The 21,169-nt window shown below is 36.0% G+C and overlaps 5 protein-coding genes and 1 non-coding gene across 9 annotated transcripts; 1 reads left to right on the top strand and 5 right to left on the bottom strand.

The window, feature by feature from the left end:
• Nucleotides 1-400: 400 nt before the first annotated feature.
• Nucleotides 401-471, bottom strand: TRNAG-GCC. The gene has a single exon. It is a non-coding gene; the product is annotated as a tRNA-Gly (tRNA).
• Nucleotides 472-2,148: 1,677 nt separating this feature from the next.
• LOC9322649 (splicing factor U2af large subunit B) lies at nt 2,149-3,728 on the bottom strand. 2 transcript variants are annotated; one of them, XM_021034455.1, is made up of 4 exons: nt 3,097-3,728; nt 2,880-3,009; nt 2,720-2,787; nt 2,149-2,634 (listed from the first exon to the last, which is right to left on the bottom strand). In XM_021034455.1, the coding sequence occupies exons 1-4, from the start codon at nt 3,463-3,465 to the stop codon at nt 2,497-2,499; spliced, it is 705 nt and encodes a 234-aa protein (XP_020890114.1). In that variant the 5' UTR covers nt 3,466-3,728; the 3' UTR covers nt 2,149-2,496. The 2 variants fall into 2 exon arrangements, with proteins under 2 accessions (XP_020890114.1, XP_002886583.1); XM_002886537.2 differs by having other exon boundaries at nt 2,152-2,634; nt 2,880-3,006; nt 3,097-3,686.
• Nucleotides 3,729-3,815: 87 nt separating this feature from the next.
• Nucleotides 3,816-6,217, bottom strand: LOC9322648 (DNA-directed RNA polymerases I and III subunit RPAC1). 2 transcript variants are annotated; one of them, XM_021034434.1, is made up of 10 exons: nt 6,109-6,217; nt 5,881-6,021; nt 5,389-5,577; nt 5,177-5,306; nt 5,010-5,090; nt 4,734-4,921; nt 4,541-4,636; nt 4,338-4,431; nt 4,111-4,227; nt 3,816-4,021 (listed from the first exon to the last, which is right to left on the bottom strand). In XM_021034434.1, exons 2-10 carry the CDS (start codon nt 6,013-6,015, stop codon nt 3,921-3,923), a joined length of 1,131 nt encoding a protein of 376 aa, XP_020890093.1. In that variant the 5' UTR covers nt 6,016-6,021; nt 6,109-6,217; the 3' UTR covers nt 3,816-3,920. The 2 variants fall into 2 exon arrangements, with proteins under 2 accessions (XP_020890093.1, XP_020890092.1); XM_021034433.1 differs by having other exon boundaries at nt 5,010-5,087; nt 6,109-6,195.
• A 3,722-nt stretch (nt 6,218-9,939) lies between these two features.
• Nucleotides 9,940-16,704, bottom strand: LOC9322647 (ADP-ribosylation factor GTPase-activating protein AGD2). Of its 2 annotated transcripts, XM_021034394.1 has the most exons (19): nt 16,533-16,704; nt 16,368-16,444; nt 15,971-16,071; nt 15,408-15,478; nt 15,089-15,151; nt 14,752-14,796; nt 14,310-14,375; nt 14,090-14,137; nt 13,902-13,997; nt 13,754-13,795; nt 13,093-13,305; nt 12,528-12,653; nt 12,051-12,260; nt 11,881-11,967; nt 11,543-11,803; nt 11,184-11,305; nt 10,899-10,989; nt 10,334-10,779; nt 9,940-10,244 (listed from the first exon to the last, which is right to left on the bottom strand). In XM_021034394.1, the coding sequence occupies exons 1-19, from the start codon at nt 16,578-16,580 to the stop codon at nt 10,130-10,132; spliced, it is 2,328 nt and encodes a 775-aa protein (XP_020890053.1). In that variant the 5' UTR covers nt 16,581-16,704; the 3' UTR covers nt 9,940-10,129. The 2 variants fall into 2 exon arrangements, with proteins under 2 accessions (XP_020890053.1, XP_020890054.1); XM_021034395.1 differs by lacking the exons at nt 14,752-14,796; nt 15,089-15,151; nt 15,408-15,478; ... (1 more) ...; nt 16,368-16,444; nt 16,533-16,704 and having other exon boundaries at nt 13,902-14,005; nt 14,310-14,359.
• Nucleotides 16,705-16,940: 236 nt separating this feature from the next.
• On the bottom strand, nt 16,941-19,198 carry LOC9324186. The gene is made up of 5 exons (XM_002886534.2): nt 18,531-19,198; nt 18,213-18,380; nt 17,987-18,109; nt 17,830-17,895; nt 16,941-17,291 (listed from the first exon to the last, which is right to left on the bottom strand). The coding sequence occupies exons 1-5, from the start codon at nt 18,648-18,650 to the stop codon at nt 16,941-16,943; spliced, it is 828 nt and encodes a 275-aa protein (XP_002886580.1). The 5' UTR covers nt 18,651-19,198.
• Nucleotides 19,199-19,866: 668 nt separating this feature from the next.
• LOC9322646 lies at nt 19,867-20,814 on the top strand. Its single transcript, XM_002888076.2, has 2 exons — nt 19,867-20,285; nt 20,350-20,814. The coding sequence occupies exons 1-2, from the start codon at nt 20,083-20,085 to the stop codon at nt 20,588-20,590; spliced, it is 444 nt and encodes a 147-aa protein (XP_002888122.1). The 5' UTR covers nt 19,867-20,082; the 3' UTR covers nt 20,591-20,814.
• Nucleotides 20,815-21,169: the final 355 nt, after the last annotated feature.

Genomic DNA, 21,169 nt, shown 5'->3' with positions numbered 1-21,169 from the left:
CATCTTCAACCCTTTTCTGAGGTAGTAATATTAAAACTGATTTAATATTTATATACTATTTCCTGTTTAATATTAATTTAAATTCAGCTAGTATTTGTGGAATAGTACTGTTGGGTCTGATTGGTAACTAAAAGCTGTACAAGTTTTTTAGCTGTTAGCTGGAGCTGTAAGCTTTACCGGGATAGTGCAAAGTTGTATAAAAGAGCTGTACGAGAAAGCTATACAAAAAAACTGTATAACAGAGCTGTACGAGAAAGCTATAAAAAAAAGCTGAGAGTAAAACTTTTAGTAACGCTTTTGATAAAGTTTTTGTGATTGGTAAAATTAAAAGTTGTACCGGATAGACCGGAGAAATGCGGAGGACCCAACCTTCGCTGAAGCCAATTTCATCACAGCTCACTGCACCAGCCGGGAATCGAACCCAGGTCTGTACCGTGGCAGGGTACTATTCTACCACTAGACCACTGGTGCTACTTGTTTAATTTGTTGTTCCTTCTTTATATATTAGTATATGAAATTTAATAGGGGAAATTTATGAAATCTGCCACAAAGTGGTGGACCCCTTTCTCCAAATGCCACATTTTCGAAAACTCCTCGGATATACCACATTCTTGTGGTAGGTTTGACTTGATCTGACCAAAATACCCTCTATTTTTGGTTTGGAAAGAAGAAAGAATTTGTCTTCTTTCATTTGTAGTAATGTCTTTAGAGACGAGGACGTGGAAAATAATAAATGAGGCAAAAAGCAAATATTTAATTATAATAAATATGTTCTGATTTTGGTGAAATAATTCACAAAAACACAAAAAACTAGTCAACGTTATAGGCATTGTGGTGAGTTTATGAGAGTGTTTTTTTTATAGGAAGTTTATGAGAGTATGTTATTAATGCAAATAATTATTGCTGACATATATATATTATGGACAATAATTATTTATAAAATTAATAATTTACATTAGATGTGGTGAGCTTATGAGAATATGTTGTTAATGCACATAATTTTTGTTGACTATATATATATATATATATATATATATATATATTATGGACAATATTTATTTTTTTAAATATTAATAGAATAAACTTAAGTTTGTCTACCAAAATTAAATGGTATAGAGTTAGAAGATGTTTAAGTTTGGTTAAGTTTGTCCTTTAAAATAAAATAATGAAATATAACCTGAAAGAAACCATGTATAAATATCATGGACAATAATTATCGTGAATATATATGATATGGACTATTTAATCTTTATATAATGTACAATATAAATTTGTCCATGGACAATACGAAAGATAAAACATTTTATGAGGACAATATTTGTTCTGTAAACACTAATAGAATAAACTTAAGTTTGTCCACTAAGATTAAATAATATAGAATTAAGATAATATATTTAAGTTTGATTAAGTTTGTCCTTTAAAATAAAATAATAAAATATAACATAAAAAAAAACCATGTATAAATATTGTGGACAATAATTATCGTGAACATATATGATATGGACTAAAAAAAACTTTATATCAATACAACATAAATTTGTCCATCAATTTTTAGTGGACAATACGAAAGATAAAATATCTCATGTAGACGACGCCACACGAAATATTATAATTAGACACAATTGTGGCTTAGAAATGACAGCGGCAACATCGACGAGCTCCGGTGATAACAACAGTTTGGACGACATTGTGAAATGACGGCGGTGCCTCAAATCTTAGAATGAAATGAGAGAAGAAGACGACGAGATCTCCAAGTACAAAGGCGGTGACGGCAGTAATGATGAGCTCTGACGATGGCTAGTTCTTGGATCTCATCTTGATTATTAACCACAGAAGTGGTGATTGGTGAAAGAGATAGAGAAAATAGAGAGAAAGAAAAAAAAAGGAGAGATCATGGGAGAGAGAAAATAGATAATAAAAAAAAGGAGATAATTTGTTTGTTTTTGTCTTTTTCGTTTAGTTAATTTGGAGGATATTTTGGTCATTTCTTGTTTTGTATTGTGGTATAGAGGAAAAGTTTTTTTAAATGTGGTATTTTTGTGGGAGAAACTTGAAAATGTGGTAGTAATGATAAATTTCCCATTTAATAGTTACAAATTTAATGAGCGTTTGAACGTTTTCAGCTATGCATGTTGTATAATCTGATGTGCTTTGGTCTTTCAAACTGTAAGAGGACAACAATAAACTTCAGTGTTTAATGAAACCAAAAACTACTATTACCAACACACACACGTTGATTGATTGTGCCTGGACAAGTAGTATTGCAGTCAGATTCTAGACAAACAAATACATCCATTTAGTAGAGAGAGACCTTAGAGCAACAGCAATGGTAAGGCTCTCTTAAGAACTTTTATTACAAGAAACTATGGGTTAGAGCCCTTTAAGAACTACCATTGCGGTTGCTCTTAACATGTAAAAAAAAATTAAAATAAAGATCCAAATTTGTTTGCTAAGAGAACCAAAGTAAAAAAGCTTAAGAAGAAGATGATAGATAGCTCAGTCTTCGTAGTCGCCTTGAGCATACTTGTCCTCGGGGTAATACACAGCCACCACTTGGTATCCTCCAACTATTCTTCCATTCATCTCCAGTCTGGCCTTTGATGAGCCATCGACATCCGCATACTCTAAGAAAACCTACATTAATATATTAACCATTAATCAGAGTATGCAATTTATATATGAATTTGGTAGACATTGTATCCGAGAACTCAAATCAAACATTTCCAACTCCTGGTGTTGGACCATGATCTGGATTAGGCCTCGGAATCACAACATTCACTAAGTTACCTGCACACACAACAATGAATTATTAAAGTTCATTTTAGACCATGTAAAAGCCTGAGTATGTGCTAATGGTAGAAATATCAGAACATACTTACCGAATTTTCCACCTTCTTGTCGCATTATGTCTGCATATTCTTCATAGTTTCTAAGATTATCAATTGTAACCAATTGACTCAAACAAACAATCTTAGTGGGAATACCTCCTGGTTCTAACATAAGTCTCTGCTACAAGACAGGTTTAAAATTAGTGATCTTCTAGTAAACCATAAAGTAAACAAACAATAAAAATCAAGTGAAATCTAAATCCTTCACCTGCAAGGCAATCTGTTGTTGAGCAATCTGTTGTAAGACTTCTTCTTGCTCGGGTTTCGGTTGAATCGTACCTTGCATTGCACGCCTAACTGCAAGTGTCTTATCACCAATCTTAATCCCGTTAAGAGCGGCACATGCAATATCTGTTACTGAAGGATCTTGGTAAACACAGAAGGCATATCCCTTGGAGTCTCCAGTTTGTCTGTCTTTAAGCAAGTTGAAACCTCGTAGAGGACCAAGACACTCCAAAATCTCCCTGATTTGTGCATCTGTGAAGTAATGGGGAAGCCCGCCAACAAAAATCCGGTCAGGACCTTCAACAAGGTCACCGGTGGTAGACCCCGTAGTCGACAATTCAACAGCCACCATGTTTGAGGTTGGGATTAGGTTGGCTCTTTGATCGTGATCTATGTTGAGAATTGTGCCTTGAAAACCAAATTCAGAGCGTAAATTGGAAACCCTAGTTTATATCTTCTTCCCCTTCTTCTCTCGAGCAGAGAAGGAAAAAGAAATACAACATCAAGTTTCTTTTTATACCGATTCCAGAGACGGTTAATTCCGGACCGGGCCTACTGGGTTCAAATCCGATTACTTATGGTCAGCTACTTAAACAAACCGATGTAAGATTATTAAAATTTCAAACCGGTTGAAAACCATATTAAACCGAAGCAGATTTCCAAATTGGTTCAGCTAAGAATCAAACCGGTTCGAATCAGGGCTATTGAAATCCAAATTGAACCACAACTATAAATAAAAATGTCAATGTTGTCTGTTGGTATTATTACTAATAATATAAATAGGAGGAACATTGATAGACAGATAACTCAACAATCGGCGATTACAGTTTCACATTTAGCTTCCAATATCTTCACAGCTTCAGTGAAGAGAACGTCCGGAGTAAGTGATCCGGTGGACTCGATGTTAACTGAGAAAAAAGACGATAAAAAAACTCAATTACGATATTTTTCAGATCATGAATCATAGAGTAAATGGAATGGTTTTTTCTCTTCTTACATATAAAATGGTTCCTGACACTGCCAAGATCAACACGTTCTACCAAATCATCGTCTCTTACGCATTCCTGACACAACGTGCACTTACGTGGCTGCGCTACTGTTGCCCTTTTCCTACCTGTCTTCCACAAGTTAGTATGAAATCAATTTTAAGCGAGTCGTGCAGCCAAGTTCATCAGCTTTCATAAGATTTTGGTGTTAACAAGTAAGAAGATTTTATACTGTCACCTTTTCCCATGTCTTCAATGTCGAAAACATTCTGTGGGCAGACTTTTACAAGTCGTTCAGCAAGCTCATCCTCAACTTCCCCACGTAGAACCACCTAAGATAGTATCAACAAAAGCATTACGAAACAGATTACGATCAGGAAAGAAAAAACAAAGAGCTGTATTTTCCACAAAGCATGATAGATTGTTGTATAAACTTCTCACCTCAGGATGCATTCTATACCAAGCAGTCCCTACTGGTGACCACTTTGCATGTGTTTTACCAATGCCCTTAACCGCATGAGCTTCGAGCTCGATTTCCTGGGAAAAAGAGATAAAAGAAGATGCACTTATTTCATCTCTCATTGCAAGTATAGTCCGCTTAGGTGTATAGAAAGAGAAAGCATAGAAACACTACCTGACCAGGGGCGAGTTTTGCTATCAAGATATCGAGGTCGCACGGAGTGATAGGATTATTAGCAAATTCGGGTAAGGAATCTTGGCTGCAACTGAATGAAGTGTAAGTTTTTGGCTTTGAGGTTGAACCTCCCGATTCTCTAAGAAACTCACTTCCATTTGGTAACCATTTTAAATCGCTCGTTAAAACTACAAGAAAATGAAATGATCTTTCATGCGAGATTGAGCTGATATAAAACAAGGAACCTTCTGATGCTAACTAATGAACATATATTACCTTTAAGACGTGGTCTATTTTTCGGACATTTCACATGGAGTTTGAAAACAATGGTGTTCTTTTCATTCGCCTGATCATTTTCTATCATACAGAGATAAAGAATTAAGCTTACCAGAAGAAATATATTCCTATGTAGATGGATCACATGCAACTGAATATATTCTTACCGGATAAATATTCAAATAGCCTTGGATCTGCGGCAATTGGAATAAGACCCATCCTGTGAGCAAGAACCTCATCTATAATAACCGATGTGTTGTATGCTATTAAAACTTTTTCAATAGCCATTGAAGGAAGCTGCAATAAAGAAAGAAACGCTTTAAGCCAAAGATTACAACAATGAGGGACTCATCAGAGGTTGTGTGAAAACTGGACAGACCTCAGCTATAAGGATCCTTCGGAATGCATTGGCAAACGCTGCATCGATACCAATCATATCGAATTCCATATCAGTCTTTGTGAGACTAATCACATCAACTTTGAAATTCTCATAGAAGTTTCCTAGTTTCACACTGTCGTCCACTCCCAGAGAAGAAACATAGCTACCAGAGTAAATGGCACTCGCAGTCTACAGAAAACACAAACACAAGATTAAGGACTTCAAATTTCAAACAATCATCACTCAATATCATCTTGATTTTGACAAAAGAAGACTAATAAACCCATGGAGTAATCGTGTAAAACTCTAAGACCAAACTCAGCTTTTCACAGGAAAAAGATAAAATTTACTCAGTATTATGAACACAGCAACGATAGAACTCAAACCCACATGAGACCATTGAGAAAAGTTACAAAATTTCTAATTAGATAAGCTTATAACCAACAAAACAGAGCATAAAAGACTGTAAATTTGAATGAGAATAGCTCTTACATGAAGAGGAGCGTTGTTATTAGAGACGACGCCAGTTTGCTGGGCTTTGAGATGTGGAGGAAGTCCAGTAGGGACGTCAGGGAGATCGTCTATGTTGAAATTCTTGGCGAATTGCTTTTCTGCTTTAGTCACCATCCTTGTCTAGGGTTTATCAAATTGAGAAGCGTTTAACAACGGAGGAATTAGAAAAGTAGTATTGGGTCAAAGAGTGAAGTCGAAGAAGCTTACCTGTGGCTGAGATATTGAGCAATTTTGAGAGAAAAAGAGAGTTGGCGGCGGCGAGGAGATGAAGAACAAACGGCGAAGGGTTTTGAAAAAGCCGCCGTTTTTTATTAATCCCTTCTAGGCCTGGGCATTCGGGTCCGCGGGTCGGGTTCGGGTAAAACCCGATCGGGTACGGGTATGTCGGTATGGTAATCTAGGACCCAATAGGGTAAACTGAAAATAACGGTTCGGTTTCGGATCGGGTATGGTCGGGTTCGGGTCGGTTCGGGTATCAAATTCGGTTCTTGCTTGTTTCGGGTCGGGTACGGGTATTTTCTACCCGTTTACACTGTGGTATAAATTTTTTACATTGTGGTTCTTCTGTTACACTCTAATTGAACAGAATAAAACCTAAAGCATTTAAATACGTCTTAAACATCCAATTCAAATCATCCAAATATAAAGAGTTAAAAGTCTTAAAGACATAAAATACATAGAACATTTCAAATACACATGATTCAAATCCAAGAAAAAAAGACAAGTTGACAAGAAGAAGTGCCGAAGTAGAAAACTAGAGAGGACACATTACACAGTCATGAAAACTAGAAGTAGACAATCTCACTCTCCTTGACCCGCATGAACCTATACAAGTAAACAAATGTCAGAGACTCAGAAATCAGCATGCAATCTCACTCTTACATAATCTATGTATCTCACTCACGTTGATGACTAACCTTTGTATCTCACTCATTCATTTTAAAGGCTATCAGCTCCTTGACCTTGCATATTGAAAACAAATTCTGGTTCACCTAGTTCATGCTCTATAAAAAAATGAAAGAACATGAATTAGAATCACAATATCATAACATGATGTTAGAAGTAAAAAGAGAATAGAATCAGAACTTACTTCTCATAAGATCATCTTCCAACGTGATGTCCTTAAGTAGTTGTTGTATTGTGGAGACGCCTCTTTCATTGATATGGATTTCACATTTTAGCCATTGCTCAACGCACATCAACACTTCCACCATGTAATGTGAGAGACAGCTCCTGAAAGGACTCACAACTCTACCACTTGTGCTAAATGCGGATTCTGATGCTACGGATGAGACTTGCATTGCAAGTATATCTTTAGCAATGAGTGAGAGAATCGGATACTTCCCAGTATTGACCTTCCACCAAGATAACAAATCATATTCTGTGCCTTTTAGAATGACTGGAGTCTCCACAGTCTCTTTCAAATACACGTCCACCTCATTAGATGTATTGCTCAATCTTGTTTCCTTCACAATCTCATCAAACACGTTTTCCATATTTTCATACAAAAAACCATTACGCAAAACTGGTCTCTCAGACTAATCACTTGCACCTTGATCTTGAGACTGAGACTGACTCTGGCTCCATGCATTTTCTGACTGCGTAGATGACCCAGCAGTACCACTACCACTACCAGTTTTATTAGCTAAACTGTTTCTTGTATACTCATCATACAAATCAGTGATGATGCCATAAACTGAATCTGAAAGATGAGTAGCCTCCACAGTACCTTTACCATATAGCCTTTCAAAACATAACTCAGCAAATTTCATTTTCTTCCTCGGGTCAAACACACTTGCCACTATCACAAGCCTATTCATTTCAACTTTCTCCCCAAATGCATCCCAATACTTACCCAACTTTGCTAACATAGCCTCGGCTTTATTCTTTAGGCCATCATCATTGTATCTTAATGCACCTAGGTTTCTAGTAATGGAGACTATCTCATTGTAGAGTTTATGAGCTGCAACATAGTTTGAAGCTGAAAGAACCAATGTGGACTTATAGAAAATCTCAAGAATCTGAACTAACCTGTCAACTTTCTCCCAGTCATCTCTCACAGCTGGTCCAATCCTCTTTGTTCCATCCTCTTTTTCCTGAAAGTAATCATTATATGGTTTATCCTCAGCCTCCATCCTCTCAAATGCTACACTGAACTTTAGAGCTTGGTCTAGCATGAGATATGTCGAATTCCATCTGGTCTTGACATCTAAAGGTAGGCTTCCCCTTTGCAGCTTCCCTGTTTCAACTCTAAAATCAAAAGATTTCAGTCTAGGTGTCGAAGACCTCACATAGGTGATGCCATTGCGAATAGCAGCCACACAGCTATCAATCTCTGTTAATCCTTCCTTCACCACCAAATTCAGAATGTGAGTAGCACACCGCAAATGCAAATATTCACCTTTAAGTATCAAAGCTTCACTTCCATACACCCGCAGCATTTCTTTCTTGAATTTGGTCATAGCTGAACTATTGGCTGTAGCATTATCAACAGTGATGCAGAATATTCTCTTTATACCCCACTCAGCTAAACAAGCCATAAGAGTATCACATATTGTCTGACCCTTATGATCTTCTACATGCTTGAAGCTTATTATCAACTTCTTCAACTCCCACATATTATCAATAAAGTGAGCTGTTACTACCATATAACTAGCTGAAGTATTGGGACAAACCCATATATCTGTAGTCAATGACAGCCTCTGCTTATTTTTCTCGATAATCTTCTTCATGGCAGCTTTCTTAGTGACATAAACCTCAACAATCTCTCTTGTAGCTGTTCTCCGAGAATGAGGCTTATACAATTGAACTTTGGAGCAAAAATGTCTCCAAGCTAAGCACTCTATAAAAGCTAATGGTAACTCAGCTAAAACTAACAGCTCATTAGATGCTTCTTTAAAAACTGCTTCACTAACCTTACTAACCCTAACACAACCACCAGGACCATCAGGAGTTAAAACTGTTTGAGTTTGATGTATATTAGCACTTTTCCATACCTGGAATGCCTTGCAGGTATTTTCAATATGCTTCTTCAACGTGGATGTTCCAGACTTGGTTGGACACGCTAACTCTTTCCCACAGTAATTACAATTACATTTGTCTGCAACCTTCTCTTTTCTGGTGAAATGATCCCAAACCCAAGACCTTGCCCTCTTAGTTGACTTACAACCACTACCCCCTGCCCCTGCATTGTCTTTCCTCTTGTTTGCCTTGCTAGAAGTAGGAGTTTCAAACTCTTCGTCTGTCATATCATCTTCATGGTCCATTGGAACATTTTTATCTTTTGGTTCATCACAAGACGCCATCTGCAACTCAACACAATTCAAAGTCATTCACAATTCAAAGACAAAAAAAATTGTGTCATTCACAATTCAATGTCATTCAAAATTAAAAGACAAAAACAAATGAGTGGCTGTCACAATTCAAAGTCATTCTGAATTCAAAGACAAAAACAAAGTATTAAGAGTTTAAGACAAATAAGTACTTTTCTCTTAGTACTTATCAGAGAGAGATCATGGACTAGTGAAACCGGAAATTACCTCTGAACGGTTTCTCGACAATGCGGACGGTGGAGAAGTGACCAGAGACGGTGTGGGGTTTGTCGTTTGAGTTTCCAGGTTTGAATCGAAAATGAAAACTGTGGTAAATGATGATTGATAAAGGAGAGAGTAGAGAACTAGGGTTTTTAATCGGCGGGAATAGAGGAATAGAGGAATCTAAGAATCGGCGGGAATAGAGGAAGCGAAGAAGCTAAATCGACAAAAGGTAAAGTGGGTTTGAGACTAAAACCTAAGCTAATCGGGTTTTCGGTTTACACCATTGGGTATCGGGTAAAACCCGAACCCGACCCGATACCCACGGGTAAGTAATAATAGAACCCAGCAGTGTAAAACTTACATACCCGTACCCGCCCCGAACCGGGTTTTTCGGGTCGGTTCCGGTTCGGGTACTCGGGTACGGGTTTTTTGCCCAGGCCTAAATAACACTATGTAATTTAGTGCACATAGCTTTAGGTAGAAAATAACACGGGGCTTGCACTTGAGACTTAATCAAAATTATCTTCGGCAATGAGAATAGTGTCTGTAATCAATCTTCCTGCTACAAAGTGATTTGAATATACCAGAAACAATAATACTACAACAGTTACAAGTTACAGTGACAGGACGAAAGAGCATCCGTCTCATAATCTTTTGCTTAGCAATCAATCAGCAAAAGGTATTGGTATATATTACTGACACTCTGCTAATAGAAGGAAGAGCTCTTCATCGGTTATGGCTCCCATCTCCATTGCTCTTTCCAACACACTTAATCCTCCACCATCTTCTATTGATGGACGAGCACCTCTGTCAAATTCAAAGAAGAGAGACATTTAGTATTAAAGCAAAATGTTTCTCATTGAGGTAAAAAACAGGTTTATTAGTTAGTGTGTTACCTTCTCAGTAAAACCTTTGCAAATGTGTTGTTCCCTGATGCGATGCAATGGTGTAACGGAGTTCTTCCGTGGTAATCTCTCATGTTTATGTCAGCCCCAAACTGCAACAACAGTTCAAGCAAGATTGGGTCACCGCTTTGACACGCCACATGCAACAATGAGCAGCCTTGAAGACAGTTTCTTGGTTCGTTCGAATCCTTGATTCTCTGGCACGCATTTGGATCGTGCCTTTTCTTTACTTCATCTGGTGCATCATTATGGTGGTGGTGATATGCATCAACGTCAGTAATATCATCGAACTTAGTATTGATGATATTTGCATCTGCTGTTACAATGAGTCGGTAGATGTCTCTTATGTTCCTGCTTTGAACCGCTTCCCATATTCTACTCGGGGCAGTAGAGTTTGCTTCTCTTTCATCTTTGACAACTAGCGCTTTCTCCAGGTACTAGCTAGGCATAAACATTATCAGGTTTAGTATAATAAGCCTTTTCTATTCACAAGCATCTGCTTCATTGGATGATGCGGTCTATGTATGCGGAAACTTTTAAGAGCTAAATCTCATACCTTTCCATGAATGTATTTCTCCTTCAGAGTAAAGGAATCTTCTGAAGATGGTTTCGGAATCGATGCAAGTGTGTCTGTTGGACCCTTTTCACTGCAAATATTCAACAGAAGATAGGAGAGTAAAAAAGTTCATCAATCCCATGTTTTGACACACGTGAAAATAGAATCTTGTAAAAGAGGAACAGATGATTTTGATTCAAGTAATGTTATTTCTTGATTGTGTTAGAGAAACGATCTTCTTTACTTTAAAATACAAACAATCTAGTTTTCCTTGAGATTTCATACCCATCATCCTCAAGGTAAAGTAGCTCCTCCCAGACCGAATTACAATATGCATTGCCTAAGTTCCGAAATAAGTCCAAGATTGTAGGCTCCCATACTTTCACATCCAATGTGAGCGATCTCACCTGCAGACAATATTTGACATTAGCTTAAATATCTAAGCACTCGGGAAAAACGTTAATGACTCATACACAAATGTTTACTTCAGCAAGAAATATAAACACACTTCGGATTATCAAATTATGGTTGATGCAGCAATAGATAGCACATGGTTAGCTATACAGCAAACTAAACTAGCCCATACAACCTCAAACTGAATGGACAAAAGCTACATTTTCTCTTACCAAAATGAAGCAAATTACCTTGGATATATGGACGCCGAGATTCCTGTGAACACCAGAACATTCAATGCACATCAAAACTCCAAGATTCAATGATGCCCAATCGGGGTCAGGTTCATTGCATTCTGCACATTCGTTATTTCCAGGAATTCCTCTGAGTATTGTAAGGACGTCATCCCCCATATTTAGTCTTTGATTATAATCTTGTTTTTGATTCAGGGTGAGGTCGTCAGTAGCAGGACCAGAACTAGTATAGTTTTTATCCAAGTATCTAGCTGGTGACTGCAGAAGATAATATATACCATATTAGCACGAAAGCTGAAGTTGAAAGAAAATTCTAAGACTCATATTATGTAAACCTGCTGCAGAAAATGAGAATTCAGGCGTGTTGTTATAGCTGCTGTGATCTTATTGACCCAATCCATCCTATCAGCTCCATTTTCAGCCTGTAGCATAGAGAAATAAATTGTGTTGGCCTCATGAAGCTATGTTTGCTCGTTCACGTTTCTATATCTAATAAATTCAGTACCTGTAATGTGTAAGTCTTTTGAGGAGATATAATTCTAAAACAGAGTCGAAGATCTGTGTCCTCTGCGTCCAATTTTATCAGTGAGGTACGGAGATCGATCATATTGCAATCTAGGCTTCCCTGTGAAGCTGATCGATTGTGTCTTGAACGAAATCTCCCAAAGACGCCGCTATTATGCTCTCCTAAACCACTGTAGTAATGCTGAGATCCCTATAAATAGAAAAAGATGATTAGAAGGATAGAAACTGAGAAAGTGAAACTTAAAATGAAAGAATACAAAGGTAAGAAAGACTTGTTTAACAGACACAAATATAAATATAGCCACGCCATGAGGGAGTGCTAGAGATATCTACAATTCATATATAAAATAAATGTACGAAATTGGACATTGACATCTAGAACTATAACCAAGTTTGAAAGAACTTATGGATCTCTTTCATGGAAATGAGGCAGTGAAAAGGAGCTTGGCACACATACCGCTGATTTATTACCGGTGTTTCTGTAATAGTATAGGGATCCATGGTTGTCAAGCACAAAGAATCTCCTTTTCCAATCAGCTCTCAAACTAGCTGATCGCTTTAATAGATACCCTTGTTTAGTTACCTGCATTTGTACAGAAGACAAAATAAGTAAGACATTAGCCTGGACAAGAACTGAAGCAGTGAAGTGTACAACTAGTCATCATAAATCTCAATTTCTGCATAATTGTATTGCAGATTATATCTTACAACAGAAGGCCCAAGTCTTGAAGCCAGAAATATTCTTTGCAAGGGCAACACAAATATTGACACTATTACTTTAACTTTATAAGCATCTGTATGGGAGCTGGATTAATTGTGTCAGTTAGAAAACAACAGTAGGCCAAGCAAGATCCTGTCAATCTACATAGCCATATCCAGAGACAGCGACCGTTATATCTTTGGGCAAACTATGCCACTTCTACCCATTTGCCAGTGGCAAGACAAAACTTAATCAATTTCTTTACCAGAGAACCATTGGAACAATTTTTGAAAACTGAAAACTATGGTTTGGAGACCCTTACTTCCTTGTCTGCTGTTGAAATTGAATTTGCTTCTACACTTTTACGGGGGATAGCTCTATAAACATGGTTTCCATCAACACCAGAGGGATCTGCTTTAGCAGAGGCCTGTTGGCTGTCTAATTCAGATTGAGTCCTGAATTCTTGAATGCGTCTTGCAAATCGATCTTGTTCAATCTTAGACTGTTCTTTTGATTGTTGTGCGAATGTCAATACCTGTAAGAGGAAAAGTAGCAAGTAGCAGTATTAATGAATTTTCTTAGAGAGAGCTTTAAGTATCTTTAACTGTTAAGTCTCTAAGTCTGCACGTCATTATCTCTTGATTAGCTTAAGATTATAAATTTTTTACATCACTTGTTAGCGGGTGGAAATTATAGGTCCTTTAACTATTAAACATGTCTATCACCAACAAGAAACAACTATACATCAAATTACTAGAGCCATATTTATCCTAAAAACAAAATGTTAGCCTTTCGGAAAACCTCATCATTTTCTAGCTTTTCTTTTTTGCAAAAGCACCGAACAAAGAGGGAGAGATACATGGTTTAAACAGAGGTAATTGGCACCCGTTTCATATGCCTTAGTAAACGAGTTGGCAATACAAGCTCCCAAACTATTTATTTGCATATTCCCACTGTCGGAAGAGTTGATATTAAGGTTATACCTGATGGATGTAAGGCTCCAATTGACTCAATAGATCATAACCCTGAAACACAAAGAGACCAAATTAAGGAATACAACGTGGCACAGATGTTGCCCTTAGTTGGTCACACTTGGTGACATATCTAGATGCAAAATAAGAAGAAACCTACAAGCTTAAAATATCTCAAATGGGAATCCATAATTGCACTTATAGATTCCAAGAACTCGTACTTCTTTTTTGCTTCAATGGTCATCAATGAATTTACCTGCATTCCTTAAATCAAAGAGAAAACCAATTAGACGCAGAAAGGTCAAAATATCATAGTAGTAGTGGCTTCTGTTCATAGACTTAGCATACTAGATTAAAACGGCTTTTCTCAAATGCTGACTTCGAGTTCTCCAGATCCTGTAGACACAACACGACAAGTTCGTTAGAATCCCAAAGATATAATATATGGTTATGTAGTGCAGATATACAGTTTACGCATGCGTGGATACAGAAAAAGATATGTACACACATCACTGCGTGAGATTTTTCTTGAATATTAATTTATATATATGAAATACAGTGCCAATACCTCTTCCAACTCAGCAACAATGTCTCCTCTGGTATTCTTCTTTAGCGACACAAACTTTTCACGTGCCTTCAAATGAATAAGAAAATTCATTACATAGCTTTAGCTCAAGAATACCATGCACAACATTATATCTTAAATAGATTAAGCATCAAATATGATGCTTGTCAGTCTCCCATGTTTGAAAACTCTTTTGTACTACGCAGAAGATGAAAAGAAAACTTACACCACTTTTTCTGCAAACTTGTTTTACATAAACAAATAAACTTCCATCTAGTATCTTTTCAAATGACCAGGCACCAGCCATTTCGATATTAGTGTGAAAAGAAAGAAAAAACTAAGTTCTAACTGTAGTGACACCAATAACATATTCTATCAAAAGACAGATAAGACGTATATCTCCAAACACAATAAGTAAGCGAAGCACTAGACTATAATCAATTACCTGATCATAAGAATGGACAGCTTTATCAAAACGACGGCGAGACTCCTGAAAAGGTAGAAAACAGTAAAGTCGATTATTGTCAAATGATAGCTTTAATTTTTGATAACATATTTCATAGATCAATGCAGGAAGGAATGTACTTTTCTTCTAAAATGCTTCACTAGAAATAAGAGAATGACAAATCGTTATAGCCAACAGGTGGGATTCAAAAAACAACAACCTAATCTTTTGTTTATTGATCAGTCTGGAGTCTATAATATTTGACGATCACATTTTACACTTCACAGTACAGAAAATGTAGAAAACAATCAAAATTTGCAGGGTAAAAAGAGGTTACCTTTGCTTCTTGTAGATCAACAGTCATAAAATTTGTCAGCCTCTCAAGTAATACGTGCTCCACCTACAAAAACACAAGATTTCTACAAATGATGCAGTGAAGGGAAACAGCTTTCAAGCAAATATCCAAATTTTGGTTTTCAAACTCACTACATTTTAGATTTCTCTACCAAACATTTGTAATGGAAAGTACGAACAAACAAGACTAGTATGCCCTCAAACGTTTTTAGCGACCAGACAAATATAAAGCTTCCAATAATGAGACATTATTCGGTCTTGACTGATATTTATGTGTATACACAAGATACGAAGGGAGTTACCTGTGAGCGAAGAAACTCCTTATAAGAGGAGAGCTCTCGAAGTGTATTTATAAATTTAGATATTACTGGACCTGGGGCCACCCAAAAGTATAACAACGAAATATATCAGAAACAAGACCTTCTACATATTTTCTTGGGTATTCAGTCAATCATATCATAAGAAAAAAGTGGGAAACTAGAACTCATGAACTTAGAGTTCATACATGAATTATCCAGATTGATCCTGTGAAACTCTATAAAAGCTATGCTTCCTAATTATCATCCAACATGTCTCAACATACCTAAGTGGGTTTTTTCTAATATCCTTCCCACTACTACTGTCCAAGTGTAACCCAGACCTCCAACAAAGTCTACTTAACTAAAAACCACGCGTCAATAAAAAGACTTGGTTCCGCAAACCACCACTACTTGCATATAGCAGTACTCTATAACTAACTGGTGAGCTAAAGGAATGCATCATAGTTAATTTTTATAAACCAAAGAGCCCACAATCTCCTCTGTGGAGAAGGTATCAAAGTTCATAGCACCTAAACTAAGTAATCAAACAAATAAGAATCAACAACCTCCAATTGAAACACTGACGGGATCATCATGTCCAGCACCAAACTCTTCTAGAGAATCTGCAAAGGCACTGACTCCAGTAGATGCCTCTCCCAAAGCCCCCCTGTAACGAAAAACAATTCAATTCCTATCAAGTTCCGGTAAAGACAATTGAAGAGAAAGATACAACAAGAAGACAGGAATGAAGGTGAGAACGAGAGTGCTAATCATTAAAAATTCCCTTTCCATTGAGTCTTAAATGGTACAAAAGTTTAAAACTTTCAGCCTTCAATGGTCAAAGAGTTCAAGAGAATGACTTATGAATAAGACAAAGCTTATATAGCAGAGAAAGATGATTAAGAAGACATTACGACAAAACCGGAAACAACTAAAAAAAGTAGGTAGAGATACTCTTCTTACATGAACTTCTTAACACCTTTGTACAACTTCTGACAACGATCTTTAAGCTCATCAGTTGTCCCTTCCAAGGAGAAAACCTGATCCAATCAATAAAATCGATCAAATCCCAAAACTTTATTGGAGAAAACTTGAATATATCACTAATGAGGTCTAAAGTAGTGTTACCTGTTTTTGAAACATTGGGGAATCCTCAAGATTGATAAAACCAGCCATTGTTAAGACAAAACAAGAAGAAGTCTACGAATCGAGTCAACAAGACAAGACAAGTAAACCCTCGAATTGCTGTCTTTTGCTTTCTTCTTCGATTTGAAAATATAGATCTCGCGAGACTCAGAGCTGTTTGATGATGTTTTTGATTTGCTTCGGGAAGAGCCAGAAAAATCTAAAATTAACATTTTTACAAATAAACCCCTAGATTTATAATTAATTACAGAAACGGAAGGAAATAATATCAGATGACAAAACCATCCTCATGTTAAGTAAGCCACGTTTTCGAAAAATTCTATACTGAATATTTACAACTTTAATAACTTTAAAATGTTGTTGCTTGTAACAACACTCACAAAATATAATTCATCCATCTTGCTCAGCTTTGAGGTATTCCAAATCATCCATTTGAAACAACAAAGTTACAAAAATTCTTTGTCTTTGTTCTCGTATGCTCTCTAATTTCTCTCTTAAAGATTTCATCCTCATAGCTGCAATCGTTGTCTCTCTGTTTTTCTTCGATAACGGTTTTTGACTAGTACACCCACAAAGCCCCCAAAGAAATGGATCGAACTTATTAATTTTAGGATGTGAGCAAAAACCCCAAACCATTAGACTGCAAGGTCTTGCTCTTGTTATCTCTCGCTTGATTAACTCTAGTTTCTTTCTTCTATCTATAATCACTTTTATATCTTCTTCACGTCTTTTTTCCAAAACCTATCATTATTTCCATCAAAAAATTTACTCCATAGTCTCCATGGTGTTGGTTTGAAAGCTATTTATATGATGGCAAGATTGAGAAGTACCAAAACAACTTAGAAACATGTGTTAATGTTAAAAAAAAAATTAGTGTGAGTCTTTTAGTTTTACTTTTGATTTGGGAAAAAGGAAAACTAAAATTATAAACTTTGAGTTTCTTTTTTATAAATGATAAAGAAAATTAGATTAATGATGTTTTTACTTTTAACAAATAAAGAATGAATAGATAATACAAAATGTTTTTATTTTAAAAAACAAAAGCTAGAGAAAAACCATATATATCCATTCAACATCTAAACAAAACTAATATGGTAGTGCATTTCAATTCAGCATGATTTATTCACTATAAATATAACAGGATAAAAATTGAGAATAATGTTCTTTAAACTAAAGTAAAGGTATTTTGCTGTGAAATTAAAACTGAACTAATCTCCAAAGAAAAATATAATCAAACCGAATTAGGGGAAGTAGTTTTGCAGTTAAATGATACACTTACCTGAATCTGTTTTTGTATCTCCTTTTTTGACAATACAGAACTCCGGTTAAATTCTCTTAGTTTATCCTATGAGAAAGTTAACTCAAAGTAAGGGTTTTGAAAAAGATCAAAATGGAAACATATTGAGCAAATTATATAGAAGATTAAAAATGTGTACTTGCTGTTCAAGCTTCTTTAATGGAGACCCTGATTCTTTATGTTTTTTTGAATAAAACATCTTGAGAAGATATCTCTCAGCATCCATATCATGCACCCCGTGTAGCATCCGATGATTTAGGTTCTATGATAAATATATATTAGCTAGCATCAGCAGATTCTATTAAACATTTTGAGATTGAAGGAAAAAAGGATAAATTAGAAGAGGTTTTCGTTGTATTCTTTACATGTACATTCTTCTTATCAGGACATGCGCCATGAGCAAAGGTTAGCTTGTCAAGTTCGATCTTTAAACAAGCCAACTGATCACAGTCTGTCGTTTTCCAATTTTCGTAGAAACCTAATGCATATTGCAATGACTTCCTTAGTCTTGAGATGATGTTTTCGGGATCAAGCTGTTAAAAATATACCCAAGACCACAAAGTTTGTTTTTGTTAGACTTAGAATAATGAATATACTCTTTACAACATCTTAAAGACTTTTTCCTCTTTTCTCCAATATTAAATTACCTCTTGTTAAAAAAAAAAAAAAAAAAAAGAAATTACCTCTTGTTGAATCTCATCTATGAGCTGTTGGGCTCTTTCCCGTATTCTTATGGTATCATAGATCTTTAGACATTGAATTCTTTGATACTTCTGATCTCTCCTGGATTTGGGAACCTCCATAGTACTAGAACTAAATGAAATATCAAAAAAGGTTTTAAAAGGGGTTTGCAAAACAAAATGAAGGAAATTTGATGAGTGATGAGTATGTATATAACAAATGTGCCAAGACTCTTTGCCTCACCAAAAATAATACTATAAAGATTCTTTGTTGGTACTTGGCAAGTACTACTTGCTTTGCACGCCAATGAAGTTGACTTAGACGATCTTCACCAGCTTTCTATAAACAAGTTTGCTTGTTGCGAAAGAATCAAAAGATTTCAACAATTATTGATTCTATAGTTTTCACTTACTTCTTTCAATTTGGGAACCACGCAACTTTTCTTTTTCTAAGATATGGGCTCCATTATCCAAATCTACATTAATCAATCTCCACGTATCAACAACTTAATACTTTCTATGTAGTTGTCGTTTTATATTTTCATTGCAATTTTTTAACAAAATTTCCAGATTTATCATGATTGTTTAAATGTATTAGCCAATCAATACACGTATAATTAAATTCCAACGAAAATCCTAAAGCAAAAAACCTAATCACTTTCTTGTTTAAAAAGCTTACGAAAATTTACTTTCTTGTTTAAGTGGGCTCTTAAGACGGCAAAGTCGAGACCTGCTCAAAGCCTCAAACGATAGCAGGCTGCTCCGATGAAAAATTGTTTTGGTTTATTATCCCAAAAAAAAAAAAAAACTGAAACTGAAACTGAAACTGGTGACATATACAAAAAAAGAATAATACATGGTGACATATACAAAAAAAAAAATGTATATCAGAAACTATATTTGCTCTAATTCTGTCATAGAATCCGTCTAACCTCAACGGAAACCGCTACCTCTTTTGTTAATTAGACAAAAGTTAATCCATTTGATTTCTTTGAAAGATGCGTCAATTTGCTCGTTGAATCGACACTTAGTAAAACAATGGTTAATTAGACCATCGAGTATATATATATATATACTCGATCGTCTACACTTGGTAACTCTCGATACAATTTCAACAAACAAAACTGAATGAGTTCAAAAAAAAAAAAAAACTCAAATTGATATATGATGGCTGATTCATATCATGCAACAAATAAAATGATCCAAAATATCACAGTATGGAGTTCATCTCTTTTAATTTTGGATCATGTTTAAGTTTACATGATGGTTATTAAGGTTTATGATATGATTTATTTTTAATTTATAAATAAAGTAACGGTCTTCATTTTCGTTAGATAGAAACCATAGGCTAAAAAAGGGTTTTTGGGTTACAAGTTTACTTTTTACCACACACCAATCATTTCAACTTTTGACAATTGCGTCAAATATCCCCAACGGTAAACTTTACTCTCTGCCTTACATTATTGTCATCCACTTGTTCCAAAATTCCACATTACAAGAATCATTCGATTCTCTTCTATCATCATCTTCGATCTCCATCAAATTCAGACCAAACATGGAAGCTCTAATTCACCACTTCACTCTCCTCTCCGATCAAGCTCTTGTCGACAAAACATTCGACCCTTCAAGAATCGAAGACCTTATGCGTCTCTTCGAAGTCGATTCCTACAAAGCTTGGGCAGCTCTCGAATCCGAACAGCAACAAGAACTCGAAGAAGCTGAAGAAACTCTCCGTGAAGCTGAACTTGAACTTGATCTGTAAACTTTTCCCCTTTTCTTGTTTTGAATTTTCACAGATCTGATTTTATTGGGTTTTTGTTAGGGATATGGAGTGGGGAATGGAGGAGTACCGGCGAACGTTGGAGGAGATGGAGAGGATGGAGGCGGCAGAGCTGAAAGAGCTTGAGGATAAAGCGGAGACTGCTCGGAGAACGGGGAATTTAATGGAGAAAGCCGCGACAATTGCCGCAAAACGGCATATTGCGGCGGCTATGGGATCAGCCGCCGCGTCTATGAGATCAGCTTGGAAGACTGCAGCTGGGAATAAGGTTCATCCATCTTGATCGATGAATATGATAAGATGACGATATGATAATCAAAGTATTAATTGGTCCCATATATGTTATTAGGTGGAGTGGAGAACATTTTAATAAATAATTATTTCCTTTGATCATAAACATATCCTAAAGGATCATATTTCATAGATTTGCAAGTATGTTCCACTTTCTTCTTCATATTGTACTCTTGGAGGATGTCAATGATACACAACCACATCATATACTTCAAAGAGCTTGACAGTTCCTGGTTCCTGAAAACACTAAAAAGACTCGATAAAACATATTAAAAAAGTGCTAAAAATATGACTTTAACACTGCTAAACCTAATGTGTCTACTGTAAATAGCCAATGTATAAGAGAGTGAAAAGAAATAAAAGAACAAAGATGTCTTCATTTCTAGCGTATTTCAAATGCGATGTTTCTCTCATGTGTTTTGCAACTGTTTCAAGTTTCAACATAGCTGGTGCAGAGTCCAAATATACCAAGCATGCTCAAGATAGAATCAAATTGATTATGTTATACCATATCTTTTCCCAAGGATGTAATATAAACCATGCTTGGATGGGCATTTCTCCTTGTCTCCTT

The sequence above is a fragment of the Arabidopsis lyrata genome (genome assembly GCF_000004255.2).
Source record: "Arabidopsis lyrata subsp. lyrata unplaced genomic scaffold ARALYscaffold_2, whole genome shotgun sequence".
NCBI classification, from domain to species: domain Eukaryota; kingdom Viridiplantae; phylum Streptophyta; class Magnoliopsida; order Brassicales; family Brassicaceae; genus Arabidopsis; species Arabidopsis lyrata.
This window is presented reverse-complemented; position numbering and strand designations above follow the sequence as displayed.

What these genes read in the sequence shown, in the direction of transcription:
- LOC9322649 (XM_021034455.1), bottom strand. Translation starts at nt 3,465, where the DNA reads ATGGTGGCTGTTGAATTGTCGACTACGGGGTCTACCACCGGTGACCTT. An exon ending in AACAACAGATTGCCTTGCAG is followed by an intron (nt 3,010 to 3,096) that starts GTGAAGGATTTA and finishes CCTGTCTTGTAG; the next exon opens with CAGAGACTTATGTTAGAACC. An exon ending in ACAAGAAGGTGGAAAATTCG is followed by an intron (nt 2,788 to 2,879) that starts GTAAGTATGTTC and finishes TTGTGTGTGCAG; the next exon opens with GTAACTTAGTGAATGTTGTG.
- LOC9322648 (XM_021034434.1), bottom strand. Translation starts at nt 6,015, where the DNA reads ATGGTGACTAAAGCAGAAAAGCAATTCGCCAAGAATTTCAACATAGAC. An exon ending in GAAGGATCCTTATAGCTGAG is followed by an intron (nt 5,307 to 5,388) that starts GTCTGTCCAGTT and finishes TCTTTATTGCAG; the next exon opens with CTTCCTTCAATGGCTATTGA. An exon ending in CATTGAAGACATGGGAAAAG is followed by an intron (nt 4,228 to 4,337) that starts GTGACAGTATAA and finishes TGTGGAAGACAG; the next exon opens with GTAGGAAAAGGGCAACAGTA.
- LOC9322647 (XM_021034394.1), bottom strand. Translation starts at nt 16,580, where the DNA reads ATGGCTGGTTTTATCAATCTTGAGGATTCCCCAATGTTTCAAAAACAG. An exon ending in TTTCAACAGCAGACAAGGAA is followed by an intron (nt 12,654 to 13,092) that starts GTAAGGGTCTCC and finishes GTACAAATGCAG; the next exon opens with GTAACTAAACAAGGGTATCT. An exon ending in AAAAGACTTACACATTACAG is followed by an intron (nt 11,968 to 12,050) that starts GTACTGAATTTA and finishes TCTATGCTACAG; the next exon opens with GCTGAAAATGGAGCTGATAG.
- LOC9324186 (XM_002886534.2), bottom strand. Translation starts at nt 18,650, where the DNA reads ATGGAGGTTCCCAAATCCAGGAGAGATCAGAAGTATCAAAGAATTCAA. An exon ending in TAGATGAGATTCAACAAGAG is followed by an intron (nt 18,381 to 18,530) that starts GTAATTTCTTTT and finishes TATTTTTAACAG; the next exon opens with CTTGATCCCGAAAACATCAT. An exon ending in AGATACAAAAACAGATTCAG is followed by an intron (nt 17,292 to 17,829) that starts GTAAGTGTATCA and finishes AAATAATGATAG; the next exon opens with GTTTTGGAAAAAAGACGTGA.
- LOC9322646 (XM_002888076.2), top strand. Translation starts at nt 20,083, where the DNA reads ATGGAAGCTCTAATTCACCACTTCACTCTCCTCTCCGATCAAGCTCTT. An exon ending in GCTGAACTTGAACTTGATCT is followed by an intron (nt 20,286 to 20,349) that starts GTAAACTTTTCC and finishes GGTTTTTGTTAG; the next exon opens with GGATATGGAGTGGGGAATGG.